The 27,644-nt window shown below is 38.6% G+C and overlaps 1 protein-coding gene across 2 annotated transcripts in view; it reads left to right on the top strand.

The window, feature by feature from the left end:
• The window catches only part of LOC121440582 (mucosa-associated lymphoid tissue lymphoma translocation protein 1 homolog), a 47,113-nt gene extending 19,834 nt beyond the window's left edge, over positions 1-27,279 (top strand). For both annotated transcript variants that reach the window (XM_041641341.1, XM_041641340.1), the window contains 8 exons: positions 6,009-6,212; positions 13,643-13,820; positions 15,013-15,087; positions 15,700-15,827; positions 18,662-18,811; positions 23,225-23,382; positions 25,397-25,522; positions 26,360-27,279. In XM_041641341.1, the coding sequence (XP_041497275.1) occupies positions 6,009-6,212; positions 13,643-13,820; positions 15,013-15,087; positions 15,700-15,827; positions 18,662-18,811; positions 23,225-23,382; positions 25,397-25,522; positions 26,360-26,800 (1,460 nt within the window). In that variant the 3' untranslated portion in view covers positions 26,801-27,279. The remainder of the gene's footprint in view (positions 1-6,008; positions 6,213-13,642; positions 13,821-15,012; positions 15,088-15,699; positions 15,828-18,661; positions 18,812-23,224; positions 23,383-25,396; positions 25,523-26,359) is intronic.
• The last annotated feature ends 365 nt before the right edge of the window (positions 27,280-27,644 follow it).

The raw sequence follows: 27,644 nt of genomic DNA, 5'->3' as shown, positions 1-27,644 counted from the left end.
TTACAGTATTTAACTCCAATTTTTGATTATCACGAAGGAATTTATGTTATTTACCTTCATTGATTGAAGGACATTGGAGCAGATTTTTTATTTTTGGTAAAAGAAATTATGGAAGAACCTTTAAAAAGATTATAGCTTTTGTTTTTGGTTTCAAGTCAGTTTCTTTCTTTCTTTCTTTCTTTCTTTCTTTCTTTATTTATTAAAGATTTCTGTCTCTTCCCCGCCACCGCCTCTCATTTCCCTCCCCCTCCCCCAATCAAGTCCCCCTCCCTCGTCAGCCCAAAGAGCAGTCAGGGTTCCCTGCCCTGTGGGAAGTCCAAGGACTGCCCACTCAGTTTCTAAGGAATAATTTCTGTTTCTGGCAACACATAAACAGAAAGAAATAGGCATGCTCCATAGAGGAAGAAGCAGTTCTTGCTGTTCTCTGGTGAGGTGGAAATCAGGAAAATACCATGTAGGTGGCAATGAGTCTTGAAGTTTGCTTTCCCACCTTCCACAATTGGAAGAGAAGGATGTAAGATAAGAAAATTTAATGGGTAATGACATTTAAGTGTGCTTTGGGGAAGAAGACACAAGGAGGAAGATCCAGGAGAGCCGTTCATAAAGGCTCAGTAGACTAATGTTTAGAGAGTAGAAATAGTTAACATATTGATCTCTGGCTATCTGATTAAAATAATGTCTAATTGCTTTTATCAGAATTTTGAACTCATTTTTGGGTTTTTTGGGTTTTTTTTTTTTTTAGGCAGTATCTTAACGTAGTTCAGGCTAGCATTAATATTGAAGAAGACACGGGGCTACTAATTACTTTGTTTAAAAAGAAACTTTTCTACATTTCATTTATAATGGTAAAATTTCACATAGTTCAGTTCATTTTATCTCCTGGTTCTGTGGGTTTTACAGATGGTTCTTAGAGTTTCTTATATAGTTAATAGTCTGTTGGTGGCCAAGGCTACAAATAAAAAGGCCTGTCTCACTCATGAATATCGACGCAAAAATTCTCAATAAAATACTGGCAAACCGAATCCAAGAACACATTAGAAAAATTATCCATTATGATCAAGTAGGCTTCATCCCAGAGATGCAGGGCTGGTTCAACATACACAAATCTATCAATGTAATCCACCATATAAATAAACTGAAAGAAAAAAACCATATGATCATTTCATTAGATGCTGAAAAAGCATTCAACAAAATTCAACACCCCTTTATGATGAAGGTCTTGGAGAGATTAGGGATAATAGGGTCATACCTAAATATAATAAAAGCTATTTACAGCAAGCCGACAGCTAACATTAAATTAAACGGAGAAAAACTCAAAGCCATCCCACTAAAATCAGGAACACGACAAGGATGTCCACTCTCTCCATACCTCTTCAATATAGTGCTTGAGGTTCTAGCAATAGCAATAAGACAACATAAGGGGATCAAGGGGATTCGAATTGGAAAGGAAGAAGTGAAACTTTGGTTATTTGCAGATGATATGATAGTATACATAAGCGACCCCAAAAACTCTACCAAAGAACTCCTACAGCTGATAAACACCTTTAGTAATGTGGCAGGATACAAGATCAACTCCAAAAAGTCAGTTGCCTTCCTATACACTAAGGATAAGGAAGCAGAGAGGGAAATCAGAGACGCATCACCTTTCACGATAGCCACAAATAGCATAAAATATCTTGGGGTAACTCTGACCAAGGAAGTGAAAGATCTATTTGACAAGAACTTTAAGTCTTTGAAGAAAGAAATTGAAGAGGACACCAGAAAATGGAAGGACCTCCCTTGCTCTTGGATTGGGAGGATCAACATAGTAAAAATGGCAATTCTACCAAAAACAATCTATAGATTCAATGCAATCCCCATCAAAATCCCATCAAAATTCTTCACAGATCTGGAGAAGACAATAATCAACTTTATATGGAAAAACAAAAAACCCAGGATAGCCAAAACAATCTTATACAATAAAGGATTGTCTGGAGGCATTACCATCCCTGACTTCAAACTCTATTACAGAGCTACAGTATTGAAAACAGCTTGGTATTGGCATGAAAACAGCTTGCTTGGTATTGGCATAAAAACAGAGAAGTCGACCAATGGAATCGAATAGAAGACCCTGACTTTAACCCACAAACTTGTGAACACCTGATTTTCAATAAAGAAGCTAAAAGTATACAATGGAAAAAAGAGAGCATCTTCAACAAATTGTACTGGCAAAACTGGATGTCAACCTGTAGAAGAATGAAAATAGATCCATATCTATCACCATGCACAAAACTCAAGTCCAAATGGATTAAAGACCTCAATATCAGTCCGAACACACTGAACATGATAGAAGAGAAAGTGGGAAGTACTCTACAACACATGGACACAGGAGACCACTTCCTACGTATAACCCCAACAGCACAGACATTAAGGGCCTCATTGAATAAACGGGACCTCCTGAGACTAAGAAGCTTCTGTAAAGCAAAGGACACTGTCACTAAGACAAAAAGGCAACCAACTTACTGGGAGAAGATCTTCACCAACCCCGCAAATGACAAAGGTCTGATCTCCAAAATATATAAAGAACTCAAGAAACTAGACTGTAAAAGGCTAATCAACCCAATTATAAAATGGGGCACTGAGCTGAATAGAGAATTCTCAACAGAAGTTCAAATGGCCAAAAGACACTTAAGGTAATGCTCAACTTCCTTAGCGATCAGGGAAATGCAAATCAAGACAACTTTAAGATACCATCTTACACCTGTCAGAATGGCTAAAATCAAAAATACCAATGATAGCCTTTGCTGGAGAGGTTGTGGTGAAAGGGGTACACTCACCCATTGCTGATGGGAATGCAAACTTGTTCAACCACTCTGGAAAGCAGTGTGGCGGTTTCTCAGGAAATTCGGGATCAACCTACCCCTGGACCCAGCAATACCACTCTTGGGAATATACCCAAGAGAGGCCCTATCATACAACAAAAGTATATCCTCAACTATGTTCATAGCAGCATTGTTTGTAATAGCCAGAACCTGGAAACAACCTAGATGCCCTTCAATGGAAGAATGGATGAAGAAGGTATGGAATATATACATATTAGAGCACTACTCAGCAGTAAAAAACAAGGACTTCTTGAATTTTGCATACAAATGGATGGAAATAGAAAACACCATCCTGAGTGAGGTAAGCCAGACCCAAAAAGAGGAACATGGGATGTACTCACTCATATTTGGTTTCTAGCCATAAATAAAGGACATTGAGCTTATAATTCGCGATCCTAGAGAAGCTAAATAAGAAGGTGAATCCAAAGACAAACATATAGGCATCCTCCTGAATATTAACCTTCATCAGGCAATGAAAGGAGACAGAGACAGAGAACCACATTAGATCACCGGACTGAAATCTCAAGGTCCAAATCAGGAGCAAAAGGAGAGAGAGCATGAGCAAGGAACTCAGGACCTTGAGCTGCACCCACACACTGAGACAATGGGGATGTTCTATCGGGAACCCACTAAGGCCAGCTGGCCTGGGTCTGAAAAGGCATGGGATAAAACCGGACTCGCTGAACATAGTGGACAATGAGGACTACTGAGAACTCAAGAACAATGGCAATGGGTTTTTGATTCTACTGCACATACTGGCTTTGGGGGAGCCTAGGCAGTTTGGATGCTCAACTTACTAGACCTGGATGGAGGTGGGTGGTCCTTGGACTTCCCACAGGTCAGGGAACCCTGATTCCTCTTCGAGCTGATGAGGGAGGGGAACTTGGTTGGGGGAGGGGGGAAAATGGGAGGCGGTGGCGGGGAGGAGGCAGAAATCTTTAATAAATATATTTTTTAAAAAAAGTTCTTTCCTTAGAACCGCCCCGCCCCAGCTCTCACTTTTAATAGTGAGATCAAGTATAATAATCTGAACAAAGCCATAACTACAATATTCTGTAGTGAGAATGTAATAATTACACACAAATGACAAGCTCAAATGTAACTTAATAGATATTGAAAGTTCAAAATGATTACTTATTTTACTTTATAAAATGTGTAACTTACTCCTGAGATGTAGACTATCTCCTCATTTTTTTGTGGATGAAAGCTTAGCCAGGTGTAGAGGTGCATGTCTTTAATCTCAACACTTGCGAGGCAGAGGCAGGCAGATCTCTTGTGAGTTCAGGACCAGCCTGGTCTACAGAGTGAGTTCTAAGACGCTAAAGCTGAAGAGTGTGTACTACTTTAAGTTCTGGAAAATGTCTAGGATCCTCTAGTAAGGATATTTCTAAAGTGATTTTATTGTTCTTTATAGAATCAAAAAGAATTTTATTTTTTGAACCCAGGACCTCACACATGCTAAGCATGCACTCAACCACTGAGCTGTGCTCTGAGCCCCGTGTGTCCTTTTTCCAGTAAATGGTTTGTGTTCAAGAACTTGTGGGCGGCTCTTACAGTAATTTATGATTTTATAATAAATTTGTTGAATTTATCATCTAAACCCCATGATAACTTGCTTACGTACTTGCTATTTTAAAGTTTCCTTTATTCCTCTCATCTTTTTTAATTCAAATTTTACTATTCCTTTCTCTATCTGGTTTCTTTGCCACAACCATTTCCTAGAATGAGTCCTTGCCATCTTGTCTCAGCCCATCTCTGCTTCTCTATTCTAAGTCCACTTCAGCTCTCCTGCCAACTAGGAATTGCTTCACAAGTAGACTGGTCAAGGTAAGACCCACCATCTTTATCAGGAAACTTTAAAAAGTTATATAACTAAGAATTATCATTGACAAAAAAAAGTTTTACAGGAGCTTTGGGCAATTACTGGTATTTTCACACTCCTACATTCTTGGACTCGTGTATTCTGTAAATCATTCTTTCCCAATTACCTATTACTGAATGATAGAGATGTGTCTTGAGACATGCGTCATTAGACCCTTTACGTCAGTTTCTCAATTATTGTCCCAGTGCGTTGAAGAAATAAGTAAATCCCAAGGCATATGAGGCTGCTGCTAACAGACAATGTTTTTTTTTCATATGTAGAAGTCATATACTCTACAATAATGATAAAATTTGTGATTTTTAAAATAAATTTAATAATGAAAAGCATTATATAGTAAGTATATAAACCAATAGTGTAGTTTTTAATTTTACTACGAAGTATTGTGTGTTTTATGTAATTCTCTGTGCTCTCATTTTATGCAGTTGGCAGTGTGTAGGTCTCTTGACGGTTTGCCACCATTGTCACCCAAGACCATCAAAAAAGATGCAGTGTTGAAGTTCCTTGAGCACTAAGCTTTGCCTAACTGTTTATAACTGTTCAGGCCAGGCCACAGCCCTAAGTAGACTGATATTTTTTAAGGCATAAGTACATATCATTTGCATGCCCCCACCCCAAAACACCTCTTTCTGTCTGAGCCAAGTCAAATAATTAAGCTCAAAAAGTTCCTCAAGTAGCCTTATCTCAGGCAAACAGAAACTTTGTCTTTAAAAAGTTAAGAAGGAGAACAGGCAAGATGAAGTTGCCATCTGAACTATACACACACCATTGTGCATGTGTGTCCTCATTCATAAATACTATAATAATGATGATGATAATTTTTTTTTAATTTAGTAGGAGGAGATAGTCCATCCACCCAACTATTATAGAACAAATGTGGTCCTTGTGAAGTTCCTTCTTTTCTCTCTTTGGTCTCTCTTCTCCTAGCTCTGTAAATTCTTGCTACCCCTCTTTAGGTGTTTGCTTTGTTTTACTTCCCCCATTCTCAATAAAACAGAACCAATTCGATGAAAGCACACTTCGGTATATAGTTCATATATAACTAATAAATATTCTTTGATTCACAGAGAATACATATTTAGTCTTAATTTTTTGATGTTTCAGGCTGTTGTGTTCTTAGTCTCTTATGTAAAGTAATATCTCTAAAATGAAATTTAATGTCATAAGTAATCTTAAAGCAAAGTTTTTCATTTTAATACTTCTATAAATTTTTATATTTATACCCTCTTTTATTTCCCTCCCACTCACCCCCTTTTTTTTTCTTACAGCAAAGGACAAGGTTGCTCTTTTGATAGGAAATATGAATTACTGGGAGCACCCCAAACTTAAAGCTCCTTTGGTGGATGTGTATGAATTGACCAACTTATTAAGACAACTAGATTTCAAAGTTGTTTCATTGTTGGATCTTACTGAATACGAGATGTGCAATGCTGTGGATGAATTTTTACTACTTTTAGACAAAGGAGTATATGGTAAGATATTTCTAATATTTATCTTTATAATTGTATGCCATTCCTATTATACTCATTAAGAGTTGGGCTGGAGAGATGACTCAGCCATTAAGAGCACTTGTTGTTCTCCCAGAGGACCTGAGTTCTATTCCCAGCACTCACATGGTGGCTCACAGTCATATGTAACTACAGTTCCAGGTAATCTAAAACCTTATTTTGGCACACAAGTGGTGCACAAGCAAAACATTCATGTATATAAAAATAAATAAAGAGAAATCAGATAAAGGTAGGTAAACATGTTGTTGAAGGGTTTTAATATTCTTGAAAAAAAGATAAATTTTATCTTTATTCCGTATGAATAGATAATTATCTTATTGTCTTCTGTGGGTTTTTTTTAGATTTATTTATTTTATGTATGAGTGCTCCATCGACTTTAGGCCAGAAGTGGGCATCAGATCCCACTATAGATGGTTGTGAGCCATCATGTGGTTGCTGGGAATCGAACTTAGGACCTCTAGAAGAGCAGTCAGTGCTCTTAATTGCTGAGCCATCTCTCCAGCCCCCCCTGTGTTTTTTTTAACATGTTAGAACAACATTTCTTTTTTTGTTGTTGTTATTGTTGATTTAGTTTGTTTGTTTTTTTCGAGACAGGGTTTCTCTGTGTTACAACTCTGATTGTCCTGGAGATCACTTTGTAGGCCAGGTTGGCCTTGAATTCACAGAGATCCACCTGCATCTGCCTCCAGTACTGGAATTAAAGGCGTACACCACTACTGCCTGGCTTTGAGGTAGAATTTTAAAAAAAATAAATAAATAACACCCCTTTGAAGATTTAGCAAACTGCTGACTAAGGGATGTTGAAAAGCCTTATAATTTAAATGATCCATTCTCTCAATAATGAAGGTTACTATTGTAGTGCACATGAATAGTAAGCTGCTTCAGGTTTTCCATTTCTACCAGTATGCTGATTTTGAAGCAATAGTTTTCTCATGAGCATTATAAATTGATGATGAATGGATGTATTCATCCATTTTTCTTACAAAAATGGGGAGTAGCTAGAGAGATGGCTCAGCATCTAAAAGCACATGTTGCCGTTCAAGAAGACCCAAGTTCAGTTCCCAGTACCCACATTGAGCAGCTCACAGCTGCCTGGAACTCCAGCTTCAGGGGAATCCTATGCCTCTGATGTTGTTAGGCACATACACTCATGTACATATACTCACACACAGACATATATACATACACATAATTAAAAATAAGAAAAGTAGATCTTTAAAAATAGGAAAGCATATTCCATGCAAATAGGCCTTTTGACAGCTGGCCTATATTTTTCATTCTAACAAGAAGTGGGTTTCAGTATGATCAAAATATATTTGAATTTGAAAATTATTTTAAATAATGAAAAATATAGTAATGATGATAAAAGAAATTGTCAAAGAATAAAGGAAAAGGAATCATGGCAATAGGAAGAGACCAAAGAATGCATTTTGAGAAAACTTGTCTACAAGAGTATTCACCCAGTGAACTAAGCATCCAGGTACTTTACATACAGAGGGTGGAACCAGGCTATCAGTCACTCCTTATCTGAATCACTGCCAGGCCTCTTCCACAGCTGAGACCCAAGGTGGGGCCCTCCTCCTCCCAGCATTCATTGTTGTACACTATGTGGGATGTAGCTTTAAAAATTATGACTACAGTTGATAAAATTCCCTGTAAAAAATGTTATCTTTGAGAACTTACTTTGTATGAGTCTTCCATAAATGAAGGTTTTTTGTTGTTGTTGTTGTTTTTTTTAAATGAGCCAGGCAGTGGTGGCACACGCTTTTAATCCAAGCACTCAGGAGACAGAGGCAGGCGTATCTCTGTGAGTTTGAGGCCAGCCTGTTCTTCAGAGGGAGTTCCAAGACAGCCAGGACTACTACACAGATATACCCTATCTTGACAAAAACTAAGAAAAAAAAGTGGATTGCTTAAGTATGTTACATAATTTATCTGTTTTTAAGGTGCCTGGGTGACTTGCATAGGGAATTGCTTCTAAAACTGCACTAGAAACAGTGAAGTGTAAGAAAAAAAAGTAATGATAAGTATTGGTTTAGGCTAAATTTAGGTTTCTGGGTTAGTCAATATCTAGAGAGTGAGAGAATTATATAAATAGTTATATGTTCAGTTACTCCTATTTTTTACTGCAGTTGTTGTCATAACTTTCCAGTTCTCTGACTATTTAATTGCCCGTCTTATAAAGCAGAGAGCTGGAACTATAAAAGGATGGTTAGGAGACAAGACTTCAGTTTGGCTGACACTTTACACACATTCCCCTCTGTAACAATATCAGTTTATGGTATAGACTAAAGAACAATAAACAGTAGAACAAAGGGCAGCTTAAGAAAGCTAGAAAAATTTAAAATCCTAATTCATGTCTTAACAGGGTGACTGCATTATATTTTGAAGTATTGTGACTACCCAAAACATCAGACACATCTACATTAAATGTAAGTGTGGTGAAGGCTTCATGGTGTAAGGCATGCCATAAAGAGACTTTTTATTTCTCTTTTGGACCATGCCTTTACCTCTCCTCGTGTCCCCAGGTGACCAGTGGTCCTTTAGGGATGAGGGGAAGGTAGAGGAGTTTCAGCATGAAGAACTTTAGATACAGAAAACAAGACACAAGTTGATGCTCTCTTATTGCCCACTCATTGTAAAAGAAAAGTCACAGTAAAACAGAAAAAGAGGTGAATCAGTCTATAGCATGTCAACAAGCAACAACCAAAAATAGAAATAATTTACATATAGTTATCTTATACAGATTGGTAGAGAAAAAAGTAACTGTATGGCGGTCTGTCCTCCTCACCAAATGTGTTTGTGTGTTTATCACTGCTTACTGCTTACCTATGCCTTTTGTGGAAAAGAATATTAAATGAACTTGATCAGAATATGACAAAAACCCATTTACCATGGAGCCAGTCATTTAGTTCAGTGTAAGTCAATGGTTAAGCATTGGAATAAATTCGCCCATGTCCATGCTTTTGATTTTATCGTTATGTAATTTTTCCAAACTGAAGGTGATCTATAAAGTGGCTAGAACTCAATTATCAAAGCTGTTTTAGGAAAAAAATTAATTACCCTCATGCCTAACATACAAACTGCCTGGTTTATTGTATCCATTATTATTACAGTTTTTGACATTTTATTAAATGGGCCAGAGAGTTGGCTCAGTGGATAAAGTGCTTAGTGCATAGGAATAAGAACTAGTTGGGATTCTCAGCACCCATGTAACTGACAGGCATGCATAGAAGCCTGCCTGTAATCCCAAACAGTTGAGGGACAGAAATAGGCTCCCGGAATAAGCCGGCTGACTAGCCTATTTTGCAATCTCTGGGTTTGCGTGAGAGACAGCCTCAGTCTATATGATGGAGAGTGATCAAGGATGGCCCCCAGCATCAACTTCAGACCTCCATACACATGCACATCTCTACACAAGTGTGCACACAGCCATGTAAACATGCGTGTACTCAACATACATGTATACACACAAACACTCTTAAGAATCTACTAAAGGAATTCTGACTGTCCTTTAGATTAGAGATTTGGGCTTGGTAGCACTTTGGGCCTTGACTAGAGAAGAGCAACTCATCAGGTTTTGTGTATTAAGAGTCTTCCTAAGATTTCTTTGGGGAAAATAACAGTGGTGGGGGGATATAAACTATAATGCAGTCGACACAATGAAATATCAGTGCACTACATTAATGTTATAAGCCAGCACAGTGATCAAGCTCACCTGCATCCAAAGTCTGGAGTTTGAGTGAGCTTTTAAACCTCTCGGTGTCTCGAGCTCCTGTGTATGTAAAAGGGGAGTGATGCCATTGCCTGCCTTGCTAGGAGAGTATGTGAGACCCCCAGAGTGAGATTCTCAACAGAAGAGTGCTCTGCAAAGTCGAATGCAAATCCACTTGAGTGGGAGAGGTTTGTTACTGTTTTTATTTGATTGTTTTGCTTTGTTCTGTTTGAGACAGTTTCACTATGTAGCCTAAACTGTCCTTAAACTCCGGCTCCTCCTGTTTCAGTTTCTGTAGTACTGGGATTACAGGTATGTGCCACCACTCAAATATTTTATCTATAGCCAAAAATAAATAGCTATGCTTTTTTTAAAAAAAAATTTAATGCACATGCTTGGTGGCACACACTTTTAATCCTAGCATTTAGGAGGCAGAGACAATGAGATTTTTAAGTTCAAAGCCATCCTGTCCTATATAATGAGTTCTAGTCTAGCTATAATTACATAGTGAAATTTTGTCTCAAAAAACTAATTCAATTGTATTTATATAGTGTGTGTGTATTTGTATGTAGGTAGGTGTGTACCACAGTGCCAGATGATCAGGGGACAACTGGCAGGAGTCGATTTTCTCTTACAATGTGGATCCCAGGGATCAAACTTAGGTCATCAATTTTGGTGGCAAGCACCCCTTCCCAAAGAGCCATCTCACCAGCCCCAACATGATTCTTGAAAATCATGTTGCCAAGATAGAAAAATTCTCTAATTATTTAATTTGCATAATTATATTTCTAACTACACTAAATAGCTTGATAGTTCTAAAGGTGTCTATTTTCCCCCTTTCCTTGAGTAATTAAGAGAATTAACAGTAGTGGAGATGGAATTTTTAAAATATAATTATTTTTACTGACTTACTTTACATAAAAATTATGCCCTTTGATATAATCTCATTGCAAACTCTGATACATTTTGCACATTGATTTTGGAAAGGAAAAAGCATATTTTGTAGTAAATGCCTTAATTTGAGCAGTTGCTAAGGATATGGCAACCATGTGATGGAACTACACCTGTCTTTTATGTCTCAATGGGAGCTAAGCCACTCTTAGAATTGCTGCTTCTCCATAGCTGAATCTTGTCAGAGCCAGCTGGGGCAGCACCCGGGCTTTATGACTGGGTATCTAACTTATACCAATTGTGAAAATGGCACCAGTTCTAAAAGGTCCTTCGCTGCTGGACTCTGTTGATTGTTAGTATCAAGTGCTTACTGAGTTCCTGTTACATCTGTACAGATACAGAGGTGACAGTGTTCTGGGGAGCACTGTAATAACAGAACAATGCAGGGAAAGAACAGAAAAAGACATGGTCAGTCAAGAACATTCCATTACATAATACAGTAGTGGAAGTACCACCCGTGGAGTCCAGACACCTCAGCCATGTGACTTGAAACATTTGTTTAATTTTTTTCTTCTGTGACACACCTGTCATCCCAGCACTCAGGATGCTGAGGCAGGAGGATTGTTACAGTTTTGAGACCAGCCTGGGCTGAATGAGTTCCATTCCAGCCAAGCTACAAAGTAAGACCCTGTCTCAATAACCTCGTGCTGGCAGCACAGCTCAGAAAGCCAGCATTTTGAAACTGCAGCTTTTTTTTTCTGCTATAGCAAACTCTGGAAAACTTCTCTTAAAGGAGCTGCAGCATGCCACCAGCAAGCAAAGCCCATTTGGGGAGAAAAAAATGTGTTTTTTAGTTTTTGTTTGTTTGTTTGTTTGGGTTTTTTTTAGTGTGTAGAATTCCTTTTCTAGCCCTCTCAGGTTTTAAGTGGATTTTAGTTGCCCACGTGGGCACCAATTTCTTGGAAGGAGGCCACTTGTTGGTTCCCGGCAGCTAGGTAGCTCAGACTCAAAATAATCACACAGAAACCATATTATTTAAATTACTGCTTGGCCCATTAGCTCTATCTTCTTATTTGCTAACTCTTACATCTTAATTTAAACCATCTCCATTAATCTGTGCATCACCACAAGGTTGTGGCCTACCAGCAAAGTTTCAGCACATCTGTTCTGGTGGCAGCCTTTTGGCTTCTTTCTGACTCTGCCAACTCTTTCCCAGCATTCAGTTTAGTTTTCCCACCTAGCTCTGCTTCCCTATAGCTCTGTTATAGGCCCAAAGCAGTTCCTTTATTAACCAATGATATTCACAGCATACAGAGGGGAATCCCACATCAGGGAAGAAAGAATGTAGATACATTTTGAACACTTGCTAAAAGTAAAACTTACATTCTTTAAAAGTACAGTTTAGTGGGTCAGAATATTCTCAAGTTGTGCACAGGTCATGTGCCTGAGTCCTCATTTTATTACTGGGAAAAGGAGAGCCACGTCCCCTTGTATGTCTCTTTAACCCAGTCTTTGACCACCGCAAATAATACTTTCAGTCTTAGGAACTTGCCAATTCTAGATGTTTTATATAATTGGAACCACTGGGACTAGAGAGATGATGGCTCAGCAGTTAAGAGCGATTGCAGCTCTTGTAGAGAAGCAAGTTCAGTTCCCACCGCTCATAACAGACAGCTCATAAATGACTGTCTCCAGACCAGGAGATCTGATACCCTCTTCTGGACACCATGAGCTCTAGCATTCACATAAGTGTATGTCCACACACTTTCTTAAAGAAGGATACTTGAAAGAAATCCCACAGTAGCTCAGAATTGAGAATAATAGGCGGTTATTTATTTAGAGGTAGACTCACAAATCAGAATCCTCTGCTGGAACAGATAACAGAAACTGAATTCCGCAGCCAGAAAAGAAAGCGGACATGTGCTTTACATGAAGCCACGCCCTGGTGGGCAGTTAATTTAAAGGCTATTGGTTGTATGATTTCCTACAGCACTTTCTTGGTTTATTTGCTATTGCTGTGATAAAACGCCATGACCAAAAGCAACTTGAGGAAGGAGGGGTTTAGTTTTGACTTACACATTCTGATCACAGCACATCATGAAAGGAAGTCAAGACATGAACTCCAAGTAGGAACCTGGAAGTAAGAACTAAAGCCATGGAGGAACACTGCATCAGGCTTGCTCCCCATGGCTTGTTCAGTTTCTTTTTATATATAACTCAGGACTAGGGCACCTAAGAGTGGAACGACGCACAGTGAGCTGGGCCCACCCACGTCAATTATTAATTTAAAAAAATATCCCACAGATTTTCTGAAGGCCAATCTTATGGTGAAGATATTACCACTGCAAGTAAATGAGCATCCTGATGATTTCTTCTCATTTTTGTTGCCTGTCTTTTGATTACAGTCCTAGTAAGAATTAAATGGTATCTTATCACAGTTTTGATTTGTTAGTGGTAAATGATGTTAAACTTCTTGAATTGTGTTTGTTTATGAACCTGTTAAATATTTACCAAGATTCTTTCCTGCATTTTAGCCTCATAAGGGGACAAATTAGGAAATAAGTCCTTACTACCTTTTTCTACTCAATAGTATACTATTAACTGGGTCTTACTTCTTTAAATTAGAATATATTTCAACTTTTGATTATTATTTGTGTCTGTAATTGGGTGTTTTTTAGATATGCCTCCATCAGCCTGAAGAAAATTACATTGTTTTCTTAATTACAGTGTATATCTGTAAATGTTGAAATGCATTGAGAGTTGACATCTCTCCTTTCCCCACCCCCAGGGTTGTTATATTATGCAGGACATGGTTATGAGAACTTTGGGAACAGTTTTATGGTCCCTGTTGATGCTCCAAATCCATATAGGTCTGAAAATTGCCTGTGTGTACAAAACATACTGAAATTAATGCAAGAAAAGGAAACTGGACTCAATGTGTTCCTGTTGGATATGTGTCGGAAAAGGTAAAATTCCTAATCTCTATAAAGCTGTTGTTGGAATCAAGTATCAACCCTGACAAATGCAACCTAAGGCGATTCAGTAAGATGCTAAGAACCAGTGGGAATTGTGAGCTACTTATGGCAGACTTAATATATTTTCAGTATGGATATCTAATTATTTTAACTTATTTTCTGTTTGCTGTAAAAGGAGCTAAAAGGTACAAGTTACATAGTTGTACCCCAAAGCACCAGCTCTCTAGAATGCATGCACGTGTTGCTGGCAGTCACTGCTGTTACTCTCCAGAAATTAACAAGTCACACCCTTGAATTTAGAGCATGTAGTCACCAGTCTGTCTGTTTTAAAAATGCGAAAAGTATAGTTGAGTAGATTTTGAAAGTCTTAAATCTGCTTGTCTGCCTTTGTGTCTCCAAGGATCAGAACCAATGATTATTCCTCAGATTTTTTGCTTACCCATCAGAATTCAATGAGGGAGTTCAGATATAACTTCATTTTTAAAGCTAATAAAAAAAGCCAGTTGTGAACTAACTTTAATCCCAACACTCAGGAGGCAAAAGCAGGCAGATCTTTATGAGTTCAAAGCCAACCTGGTTTATATAGCAAGTTTCAGGCCAGCTACGGCTGCATAATGAGATCCTGTCTGGAAAAAACTAAAAGCTAGGTATAGCGATACCTTAGCGATCAGGAGACTGAGAGAGAGGATCTTGAGTTTGAAGCTAGCCCACACTACACAGCAAGATCCTAGCTTTTAAAAGAAAAAAAAAAGCTAACAACATGTGCTCCACCATGGCCCAGCTTTACACCTTTAGTCCAAGCTCTCAGGCAGTAGAAGCAGATGGATCTCTATGAGTTCAAAGTCAGCCTGGTCTACAGAGTGGGTTCCAGAACAAGCTCCAAAGCTACAGAGAAATCCTGTCTTGAAAAACACACACACAGAGAGAGAGAGAGAGAGAGAGAGAGAGAGAGAGAGAGAGAGAGAGATGGTGGTGGTGGGGGGACACGCAAACATAGCTGCTTACTATTTTCATAATGTAAGCGCCTAGGTTGCCTGTGGTATGTATGTGGCTCTCTTAGTAAAAGAATTTGAATCTGTCATTTTATGTGTACTAAAAGTATGAGCATATTTTTCATTGAAGAACACTGTGTAATTTCTCATACTTGTATCTGCTCTTTTCTCCTTCCCGTACATATAAATAGAAATGACTATGATGATACCATTCCAATCTTGGATGCACTGAAAGTCACTGCCAATATTGTGTTTGGATATGCCACGTAAGAAAACTTTATATTCAGTTGTCTTTATTCTTGTATGTCTGTTTTGACTGTAGATTAGAGACAGAAATATCCATGGGCATGTAGGCATAAATTTACCTTCTTGACATGCTTGATAGACAGCTTCAGCTGTGCACTTCAGTCTCAGTACCTTTACACACTGAGCAGCAGATTCTTTCACTTTTGCCTCCAGCTCAGTTCCAGTTGGGAAGCCATTGAAGGACAGATAAAAGAGGGAAGCTTATCTGTGGGTATGGGCACTCCACTAGCAAACACTGACTTTTCTTTCTGTTTGTCTCTTTTCTGTTGGAAGTGACAGATCTTAAGCATATATATTTGTGGGATACAGGGTACTACAATGTACACAGTATGAACTGATTGTATGAACCCCATTAGCATTTCAGTTCCCTTTTATACTTATTTACTTCCCCTGTCTAAGAGAAAGAAGCATTATTCCCTGACTGGCATCTCCATCCCACCCCATCTTCCCAGCCCCTGATCACCACCATTCTGCCTTTGAATTCTGGTGTGTATTCAGGTTTGTCAGTTAACACCTGGTTTTGTTGTTCTGTGCCTGGCTTATTCACCTTCTTCTCTTGGTTTGTTTTTAAGGTGCCAAGGAGCAGAAGCTTTTGAAATCCAGCATTCTGGATTGGCAAATGGGATTTTTATGAAATTTTTAAAAGATAGATTATTAGAAGACAAGAAAATTACTGTGTTACTGGATGAAGTTGCAGAAGGTAAAATTTTAACCCAAGTAGTCCAAAAAAAGCCCAGCAGTGGAGGGAAACCCACTCGGGGTTCTTTGCTCGCTAGTTATTTTATTCTCATCAATACTGTGTGAGTTTGGAATTATCATGTGGTTCAAGAAGCAGTCTTTTGGCTTAGTGCTCAGCAACTCTGATGCTACTCAGTTCTTCTCTTTCCTTGTTGTCTTAGCGAATATCATGGGCAGTGGTGAGATAGAATTCAGTCCTCAGAGCTCTGCCTTGTTATCAGCCTGCTGCCTTGCTGCTGCCCAGTCTAGTTGTTGGGGGGCAATGTGCGGTGGGGAGTCTCTGCCAAGCAAGGCGTCTTCCTCTACAATTCGTCTTTCAGAAATGTGGACATCCTGTCAGAAAAAAAACAGCCTCCTTATTTCTTTGATGAACTCAGGTTTTTCTAGGTCCTGCTTTAAGTATATGACCTTAAAGATGATATCTCCCATTTCCTTTTGTCCCCTTCTTTGTCTCTTCATACAGTGCTACAAGTCATGACAATTCCAGATCTGTACCTCTTAAATAAATATGTGGGTTACAGTGTGGTTGAATTTGTTGTTTTGTTGGTTTTTGAATTTGGTGTTTTTGTTTTATGAGACAGGGACTTACTATGTAGCCCAGACTAGCCTCTCCCTCACAATCCTTTTTTAATTTATTTTTTTAGTTAATTTTGTTTATATGTATAACTGTTTTGTCTGCATGTATGTCTATGTACCACGTACATGCCTAGACCCTGAGAAGGATAGAAGAAAGCACTGGATCCCCTGACTGGAGTTATAGATGGTTGTGAGTTCCCAAGTAGGTGCTGGGAGTCAAACCTGGGTCCTCTGCAAAAGCAGCCAACTGCTAAGCCATCTCCCCTGCCTCAGACTATTAAGTACTGTGCTTTGCAGTATATTTTTTGAAATGAGCTTTTGTAAACCACATCAAAAAGAAGGTACCCCCTTTGCAAGCCCTAAAAACTTAAAATTTCACAGCTCTTACAGAGTTAACAGGTTCTGTTTTAGTTGGTTTTTGAGGCTTTACATTGCTTTTTAAGATAGTGTTTCACTCTGTAGCCCAGGATGACCTCAAATGCTCAAGCGTTGTTCCTGCCTTAGTCTACTGAGGACAGGTAGTACAAGCATAGGCCACCACACAACTCAGATGTAGCACATTGAAAATAAAATATTTTGTTAACAGCTGTTGGTCACTTTTTTTTTAGGTGAGCGCACATACACAGAAACCATGTGACTTAATCACTTAGCATTAACTTGCCAGGTCTTTAGACTTTGCCCTGCCTGCTTCAGCTGGAGAAGTTCTGCTTTTATCTGTTTTACATACTGAGTTTCCTCTTAAGCTCTCATATGAAAACACTCTGCTTCTTCAAATTTAAAGCCCTTGGATTTACTTCAGTTATCTTCAAACTGAGGAGTATGGTGCTGGCCCAGACTCTCTTTGGATATTTAAACTTTCTTTCATTTGTGGGAAGTAGGTAGCCCTAGCCATCCTGGAACAGCAGTTGTATTGACCAACCACAGCCTCCCAAGTGTTTGTAGGAGGGGCATGAGCCAACATGCTCTGGCCAGTTGCATTTTTAAAGTATAATTTAAAGCTGGAGGTAGAGCCTTTTGGTAGAATACTTGCCCAAAGTATATTTTAACTATTTTAAAACTTAATAAAAATCGGGGGCTGGAGAGATGGCTTAGTGGTTGAGAGCACTGCCTGCTCTTCCAAAGGTCCTGAGTTCAATTCCCAGCAACCACATGGTGGCTCACAACCATCTGTAGTGAGGTCTGGTGCCCTCTTCTGGCCTGCAGACATACACACAGACAGAATATTGTATACATAATAAATAAATAAATATTTAAAAAAAAAAAAAAAAAAAAAAAAAAAACTTAATAAAAATCACATACTTGTTTACCTATGATGTTCATCGAGTTGTTTTTTGCTTAGAGTATATTTGAACGTCTTACAAACTTCTTCAGTTTTGCTGTTCTTTCAGAGCTGGCATGCCTCCATAATTAAGAGTGCCCATACAAGAATAGACTAGAAAAAACATGTAGTTCAGTGCTAGACATACTGTTCATTCCATGGGTAGCAGCCAACCAAGTGTACACAATAAGTACAATTTAATAAAATAGTAGTTAAATGTAGCATGATAGTCCTAGTTTTATTTCCCCTCGCTGTGATAAAATATCCTAACAAAATCAAGAGAGAAAGGGTTGGTTTGTCATCCAGGTTACATCCATCATTACAAGGAGGTCCAGGTGGTGGTGGTAGGAACTTGACCAGCCAGTCACATCTCATCCACAGTCAACAAAAAAAGGCCGTGTTTTAATGCATGCACTCTGTTGTTCACTACCTCCACTCATACAGTAAGGATCCCCTGCCGAGAGAATGAATTTGAGGTCAGCACATGCAACATGAGACCCTTTCTCAAAAAACTCATAATTAGTAATTAGGAAATATGCTTTTAGGTCAGTATTTTTATGTTTGCTCACTGGTTCATCCCCAGCATTTTGAACTATGCTCAGTACATAGTAAGTACTGAGTAAATATTTGTTAACAGATGGTATTGGGAATATAACCTGACTTACTAAGAAAAGCTTAACCTTAAGTTTTTATTTTTTGAGACATAATTTTTCTATATTAGCTAGCTCTGCTAGAGTTTGCTACATAAATCAGGCTAGCCTTAAGTCACAAAGATCCTCCTGCCTCTGCCTCCGCCTCCTAAGTGCCAAGATTAAAAGTGTTCTCCACCATGCCTGGCCTGAATATTTTAGACATAACAAAAGGATTGGTCTTTAAAAAATGTTTACCTTCTTATCTTTCAGATATGGGTAAATGTCACCTTACCAAAGGCAAACAAGCTCTAGAGATTCGAAGCAGCTTGTCTGAAAAGAGAGCACTTACTGATCCAATTCAGGGGACAGCTTGCTCTGCAGAGTCTCTAGTGCGGAATCTACAGTGGGCCAAGGCTCATGGTATGGTAATGTGTTTTCTATGAGAGCTGTTGGAATTTTACTTTTTATCTTGTTTTTTGTTTGTTTATTTTGCTTTGCTTTTTGAGACAGGGTCTCAGTATGTAGATCTGCCTGGCCTAGAACTCACTGTTATAGACCAGGCAGGCCTCAAACTCAGGACCCACTTACCTCTGTTGGCTGAGATTAAAGGCATGTGCCACCATACCCATGCATAAATTTATTTTTAAAATCATACATCTTTTTTTTTTGTAACAGGTTTTCCCCCAAGTTTTACAATGAAATTGGGGTGGTGTGTGCCTGTAATCCCAGCACTTAGAAGGCTGAGGCAGAAAAATCATGAGTTTTTGGCCAGTCTACATACAAAAGAACTCATGTTCACCTTGTAGGCAAGTCTAAAACTAGTCTTTAAGTTGTATATATTACACTGGTTTATGCTAGCAATACCAAGTTATTTAGTTTATTATTTTACTATTATTGAAAACAAATTTATTTATTTATTTATTGTCTTTTGAGAAAGGCCTCATCATGTAGCCTAGGCTGGCCTAGAACTCTAAAACTTAAATAATCATGTTTGATTCTTCTGTTCTGAAAGTAAGTTAAAATTTTATTTATGTGGGATGCAGGCAAGTCTTTAGCTTCTCCATAGTGTGACTTTTGAAATGTGCAGCTGTCAGGAGCCAGGCAGGTCTGTGTTCTACCATGCACTCAGCTTGTCTAGACTTAGGAAGCAGCTGCTGTCTCGTAGGGCTGTAGATAATAACTGCACATTCACCTATGTAAACTACATGGTTCATGGCTATTACTGTCATGCTATCTGTGACACTTCATTGGTGGGTGGAGTGACAAAGGCAAGAAAAAGAAGATGCAGAGGAAAATCATATCTGTACCTTAATGACCTTCTGGTAGTTTTATGAGGTGTAGTTAAAAATTTGAGCTTAAATAATGCCTGAAGGAAAGGATTTTTCTGTGAAATTTTCCAGGTATCTTCTCTGAGTCTTTTATCATAGAAAAGATAGAAGACTAATGTATTTCTTGAACTTCTGTTTTAAAAATATTTATAATACTTTGTTCTCTTAAGTTGTAGTTTTTGGCCGGGCAGTGGTGGCGCACGCCTTTAATCTCAGCACTTGGGAGGCAGAGGCAGGTGGATCTCTGTGAGTTCGAGACCAGCCTGGTCTACAAGAGCTAGTTCCAGTACAGGCTCCAAAACCACAGAGAAACCCTGTCTCAAAAAAAAAAACAAAAAAAAAAAGTTGTAGTTTTTGGCAAATTAGCATGTTAGAGCACATTAAGGGGTAATGTGCTATAAATATATCATCTTCTAGATGGTTGCACAAATAATTAAAATTGAATGTCTTTTCACATATATACATTTATATAAATATGTAAGTGTGTGTGAACAACACGTGTATGTATGAACAACATTGTGTGTGTGTATGTGTGTGTACAACACAAATAAAATTATAGTGGTAAAGATGAACATTAGGGATAGGGTAGCTTAGTAGTTAAGTATTTGCCTGGCATACGTGAGTCCTCAGGTTAGGGTCCCAGCACCATACCACAAAATTAAAATGAAATAAACTCAACAGAAAACAAAACCTTTCATGAGATAATATCTAACTGGGAATGATGGTTTACTCCTGTAATCCCAGCCCTTGGGAGCCTGAGGCAGGAGAATTGAAAGTTAAAACTAGCCTAGGCTAGTTAGTGAGTTCCAGGTCAGTCTGGGCTACCCAGAACCTATCTATCACCCTGTCTCAAAAACCAGAGGGAGAGAGAGAGATACTTAAAATCATTTATTTCATTGTTTAATCCCACACACTCAAAAAATAACCCTGTTTTAGTGAAACTAGTATATTTCATGTCAATTAACAGTATGATCCATGTGTAGGAACCATCTAATAGCTACCTCCAACAATCTGAAGCATTAAATATATGAAATATCGGCTAATAGAAAATTATCAAGCTGGGCAGTGGTGGTACACATCTTTAATTTCAGCACTCAGGGGTGGAGGCAGGTGGGTCTGTGTGAGTTCAAGGTCAGCCTGGTCTACAGAGCTAGTTCCGCTACAGCCAGGGCTATACAAAGAAACCCTGTCTGCAAAATTCAAGAAGTCCTTGTTTCTTACTGCTGAGTAATACTCTAATATGTATATATTCCATACTTTCTTCATCCATTCTTCCATTGAAGGGCATCTAGGTTGTTTCCAGGTTCTGGCTATGACAAACAATGCTGCTATGAACATAGTAGAGCATATACTTTTGTTGTATGATAAGGCCTCTCTTGGGTATATTTCCAAGAGTGGTATTGCGGGGTCCAGGGGTAAGTTGATCCCGAATTTCCTGAGAAACCGCCACACTGCTTTCCAAAGTGGTTGCACAAGTTTGCATTCCCACCAGCAATGGATGAGTGTACCCCTTTCTCCACAACCTCTCCAACAAAGGCTATCATTGGTGTTTTTGATTTTCGCCATTCTGACAGGTGTAAGATGGTATCTTAAAGTTGTCTTGATTTGCATTTCCCTGATCGCTAAGGAAGTTGAGCATGACCTTAAGTGTCTTTTGGCCATTTGAAGTTCTTCTGTTGAGAATTCTCTGTTCAGCTCAATGCCCCATTTTATAATTGGGTTGGTTAGCCTTTTACAGTCTAGTTTCTTGAGTTCTTTATATATTTTGGAGATCAGACCTTTGTCAGTTGCGGGGTTGGTGAAGATCTTCTCCCAGTTAGTGGGTTGCCTTTGTGTCTTAGCGACAGTGTCCTTTGCTTTACAGAAGCTTCTCAGTCTCAGGAGGTCCCATTTATTCAATGAGGTCCTTAATGTCTGTGCTGCTGGGGTTGTATGTAAGAAGTGGTCTCCTGTGCCCATGTGTTGTAGAGTACTTCCCACTTTCTCTTCTATCAGGTTTAGTGTGTTCAGACTGATATTGAGGTCTTTAATCCATTTGGACTTGAGTTTTGTGCATGGTGATAGATATGGATCTATTTTCATTCTTCTACAGGTTGACATCCAGTTTTGCCAGCACAATTTGTTGAAGATGCTCTCTTTTTTCCATTGTATACTTTTAGCTCCTTTATCAAAAATCAGGTGTTCATAGGTTTGTGGGTTAATGTCAGGGTCTTCTATTCGATTCCATTGGTCGACTTCTCTGTTTTTATGCCAATACCAAGCTGTTTTCAATACTGTAGCTCTGTAGTAGAGTTTTGCATACAAATGGATGGAAATAGAAAACACTATCCTGAGTGAGGTAAGCCAGACACAAAAAGAGGAACATGGGATGTACTCACTCATATTTGGTTTCTAGCCATAAACCAAGGACATTGAGCCTATAATTAGTGATCCTAGAGAAGCTAAATAAGGAGAACCCAAAGAAAAACATATAGGCATCCTCCTGAATATTAACCTTCAGCAAGCGATGAAAGGAGACAGAGACAGAGACCCACATTGGAGCACAGGACTGAATTCTCAAGGTCCAAATCAGGAGCAGAGGGAGAGAGAGCACGAGCAAGGAACTCAGGACCATGAGGGGTGCACCCACACACTGAGACAATGGGGATGTTCTACTGGGAACTCACCAAGACCAGCTGGCCTGGGTCTGGAAAAGCCTGGGATAAAACCGGACTCTCTGAACATAACGGACAATGAGGACTACTGAGAACTCAAGAACAATGGCACTGGGTTTCTGATCCTACTGCACGTACTGGCTTTGTGGGAGCCTAGGCAGTTTGGATGCTCAACTTACTAGACCTGGATGGAGGTGGGGGGTTCCTTGGACTTCCCACAGGACAGGGAACCCTGATTGCTTTTCGGGCTGAGGGGGGGGGGACTTAATTAGGGGAGGGGGAGGGAAATGGGAGGCCGTGGCTGGGAAGAGACAGAAATCTTTAATAAATAAATAAATTTAAAAAAAAAATAAAAAAAAATTTAAAAAAAAAGAAACCCTGTCTTGAAAAAAAGGAAAAGAAAAATATTAAAACCCAAAAATACTGTAGATATCCAGGAGTGGCTGAATGACTAGTTAACAAATTATCAAAGTCACTTGGTGACAGTACATTTTATAAAATTGAGGTTTTAGCTTGATAGTAGACAGCTTACCTAAAATGCACAAAACCCTGAACTTTATCCTTCACACCGTACCACACCACACACACAAGTTCTTATCGTAAATACTGAGTCATCAATAAAAATCTATGTATATTTTTATTACCTCTAGAAAAAACTATATAGATTGCAAAAATTTGGGTTTTGGTCTAATTGTGTGTATATGTTTCACCAGTAACATTACATAATGTTTTTAAGCAAATGGTCTAACCAACCATATGCTTCCCCATGTTTTATTTGCTCTCCATCAGAAAATTTACCAAGCACTCTTTAAATGATATTATTATATGTTGTTTCTGCTGTTCTTTTCCAGAGCTTCCAGAAAGTATGTGCCTTAAATTTCAATGTGGTGTTCATATTCAATTAGGATTTGCCGCAGAGTTCTCGAATGTCATGATAATCTACACAAGTATAATCCACAAACCACCTGAGATTATAATGTGTGATGCCTACGTTACCGATTTCCCACTTGTAAGTCTCGTTTCTTTTATTTAAAATAGAGTGATAGGTTCTTATTTATTAAAGACTAAACTTTGAGATATATATATATATATATATATATATATATATATATGAAGGGATAAAGTGCTTACTTCACATGTGTAAGACCCTGTGTTCTAGCCCTAGCCCCCCCCCAAAAAAATCACTTAAATAATAAACTTTTAAAACCATAAGATACACCATGCTGTGGTAGCATACGCCTTTAATCCCAGCACTTAGGAGGCAAGGAGGCAAAGGCAGGGAGATCTCTCTGAGTTTGAGGCCAGCCTGGTCTACAAGAGCTAGTTCCAGGATAGGCTCCAAAGCTACAGATGAAACCCTGTCTTAAATAAATAAATAAATAAAACCATAAGATTCAATGAGAGGTGTAAAGGAAGTATATGTTCTTATGCATGCTTACTTGTGCAACACTGATTATAGTATTTAATAACTGCCACAATACCTTAAATTTGTCAAATTCAGAAGTGTCTGAAGTTCACTCAGGAAGGATGTCTGCAGTATCTTATCCTCTAAGTAGAATTTTAAAAGTGAGAAGAATGAAATATTACATATACAAAGTGTGTGTGTATAAATGTCATGACTAACTTTATTTACTTACTTATTATTAATTTTTATTTATTTTTGGTTTTTCAAGGCAGGGTTTCTCTGAGTAGTAGCCCTGTCTGTCCTGGAACTCACTTTATTCCGTCTGCCTCTGCCTCCCAAGTGCTAGAATTAAAGGCATGAACTACCACCACCCTGCTGGGTAACTTTACTTTAAAAACTTGTGTATAGTGTAAGTTTTTATTCCAACATAAAATTCACTGCTGGAGCTGGACAGATAGCTCAAAGTTATGGGCACGTGATGCTCTTGCAGAGGACCAGGGTTCAGCAGCCACATTACCTACTTCACAACCACCTGTAACTCCTGTTCCAGAGCATCTAACATCCTCTGACCTCCACAGGTATCCTTATGCATGTGATACACATACACATTTACATAAATAAAAAATAAATAAACATTGAAGAAAAAAGACTGATTTGTGAAGCTCTGATAGCCATAAGAACAGAAATCTGTTCTTTCCAAACATTTAGTTCTGATATCACTTTGGACTAGTTTTTTAAAAAACAATATATAAACTAAGCAGTGGTGACACATGCCTTTAATCCCAGCACTCGGGAGGCAGGGACAGGCAGAGCTAGCCTGATCTACAGAGCAAGTTCCAGGACTGACACCAAAGCTATGCAGAAACCAGAAACCCTGTCTCAGGAGAAAAAAAGAAAAAAAAAACAATAATAACTATTTTCTTCCCTATGTACATGTGACAAATTAAGCAAAGACTAGGGAAAAAAGAAATTCCTACTATCATTGTTGTTACATATAGAGACTTCATGAAGGACATAGCTTCATGTGAGAACAAATTATGTAGCATGGACTGCAGTCACAGCTACAGGATAGTCCTCCCTGGGGCCAGAGAAGACCACGGGCTTCCCTATGGAGGAGTAGAACACCTCCTGTCCTCCACTAGTGGGTAGCTCTAAAAGAAGAAAAGGAAAGGGGCTAGTTTTTATCTTGCTCATTTATTCTTTCTAAATATTTTAGGCATTCGAATCTCCCTGCACCTTCCCAGAATGATAATAAAGACAGAGAGAACTGAGGAGTCAAATAATAGGACTGGAAAGAAAACTGGAATAGGTTACAGAGTGTTTCAGGGAGTAGTTTAGAAGGCAACAATCCAGAAGGCAATTATTATCAGAAATAATTTTAAATGTTTTTAATGTAGCTACTTTTTAATTGTATAGAAGCCAGAATTCCTATGGCAACTTGCAACCTTAGAAGATTGTTTTCATGTTTCTTTAGTCCTGGGTAAAGGATTATCTATTCAAACCAGTGCTCTTGAGAGAATAGTATCTATGGAGATATGTTATAGACAATATTATGACTTCCATTGATGGCATCATTGACATTCACTTATTTTGTGTGTGTTTGTGTGTTTTTTTGTAGGACCTAGATATTGATCCAAAACATGCAAATAAAGGGACTCCTGAAGAAACTGGCAGCTATTTAGTGTCAAAAGAGCTCCCCAAGCATTGCCTCTATACTAGACTCAGTTCATTACAAAAATTGAAGGTTACTGCTTTTCCTGTTTATAGCAACTAAGGAAAAACTGTGGAACTAAAACTGATTGTGGCATAATCCATAGATGAGTTGCTTCATTTGGTATTAAATTGGAACAACAATAACCAATTTACAGTGGGTCTTCTCTCTGATACTTTTGGCATTAAATTCTGTCTCTGATACTTGCCTAGGGACCTCTCTGTCTTCTATGCTGTTAAAAAGTTAGGGCATGATTTCTTTATTGTCGCTTTCTACAAACATACAGCAAATTAAAATAGGAATTGCTTTTTAATCTATGTCTTGTTGACTGACAAATGAGAAACTGGTTCTGTCCAGTTAAGCTTTCTAATGTAAGCATATCCTTGCCAAAAAAAAAAAATCTTCTTCATTTTTTCCTTGGCTATATGATTACAGTGTAGTAAAAATTAGGAACACTTGCTAGGAATACAACAGACTATTATTATTTGTTCATATCTAGTCTATATCAACTCTCCTCCCATTTTCTGATTGAGTTACTGTCTAGTAATACATTAAAGCAGCTTAGGCCTTTCATGCTCTTATGAAATAGGTTCACATTAAAGGACGCTATTTCTAGTTATGGGGAGAATGAGATCCCAGTGCATCAGAAATGGAACTTATTGTAACTTATAAATTATGTGACTTACTTTAGTAAGATCTGGAGTTTCATTAAACAGATAAATGTTGAATGAGACAGCCTGCTTGTTGGCTTTAGGAGTGTTGGAAAGGAACCTCAGAGAGGGAGCTGAGTGGGGCTTCGTTGTGGGGTAGGGAGTGGTACTTTAAGGTTTGCACAGTTAATAAACATGGTAAACCTCTTTTCGTTTTTAGGAACACCTGATCTTCACAGTATGTTTGTCATATCAGTATGCAGGACTGGAAGACACTGTGGAGGAGAAGCAGGAAGTGAATGTTGGGAAGCCTCTTATTGCCAAGTTAGACATGCATCGAGGATTGGGCAGGAAGACTTGCTTCCAGGCTTGCCGTATGCCTGATGAGCCTTATCACAGCTCCACACCTACCGCAGGGGGAGCAGGCGGTTTTCATTCATCTCAGGACTCCTTCCATGGTGTGTACCATTCACATCTTGGTAACTCAGACAGTGATATGCCACCAGACAGGTGTCATTGCAGCCGGACTCCACATGCCTTTATTTCAAGTTATCCCACCCACCATTACTCCTGCCAGTTTGGTAGAAGTAATATGCCGGTAGAGACAACTGATGAAATACCATTCAGTTTCTCTGACAGGCTTAGGGTTTCTGAAAACTGACCTTCATGTGTTTAAAATTAGAAAAATTACAGTGCTTTCACATGAAATAGCACTTTTATAAAATGAGGTAAAAAAGCATACGTATATGTATAGAAGGAAAACTGGCAACAACTGTCTAGAGCAGGCTCTCAGGAGTGGGGGTACTAGAATTACATTATTTAAGCTGGGTGGTGGTAGCAACACACTTTTAATCCGCACACTCAGGAGGCAGGGGCAGATGGATCTCTGAGTTTGAGGCCAGCTTGATCTACAAAGTAGAAACCTTGTCTTTAAAAACCAAAAAAAGAAAAAAAGTTACATTATTTAATCAGACTATATATCTTGCTTTTGTCTCGTTTTAAGAGTTTGTGAAATTATTTGTTCTATAAGAGTGAAATATGAGGCCTGTAAATATAGCTCAATGGCACAGTACTCAACTAATATGTGGAAGGCCCTGGGCTTGATCATTACTGGAGGGGAAAATAAATTATTTGAGTGTATATGTATGTATACCAAATATTTTCATTTTGACTACACAGAAAAGCAGTATGAATGGCATTGCTATAGAGTGAGTTATTGTTGGCACCAGAAAAGAACCCTTTTTCAGAGTTATTATATGTGTATATGTGTGCACCTGAATGTATAATGTGCCCATGAAGACTAGAAGAGGGCATCAGATCCTCAGACCTAGAATTACAGACAGGTGTGAACCACTCACTGTGAATGCTGGGAACCGAATCTGTGTCCTCAGCAAGAATAGCAAGTGCTCCCCTGGCAGTGGTGGTGCATGCCTTTAATCCCAGCACTGGGGAGGCAGAGGCAGGCCTGGTCTGCAAATCAAGTTCCAGGACAGCTAATGCTACAC

Source organism: Microtus oregoni, unplaced genomic scaffold (genome assembly GCF_018167655.1).
Source record: "Microtus oregoni isolate MIOR12 unplaced genomic scaffold, Mior012 000069F_ref0000032, whole genome shotgun sequence".
In the NCBI taxonomy this organism is placed as follows: domain Eukaryota; kingdom Metazoa; phylum Chordata; class Mammalia; order Rodentia; family Cricetidae; genus Microtus; species Microtus oregoni.
The sequence above is the reverse complement of the archived record's forward strand: the minus strand, read 5'-3'. Positions and strand labels throughout refer to the sequence as shown.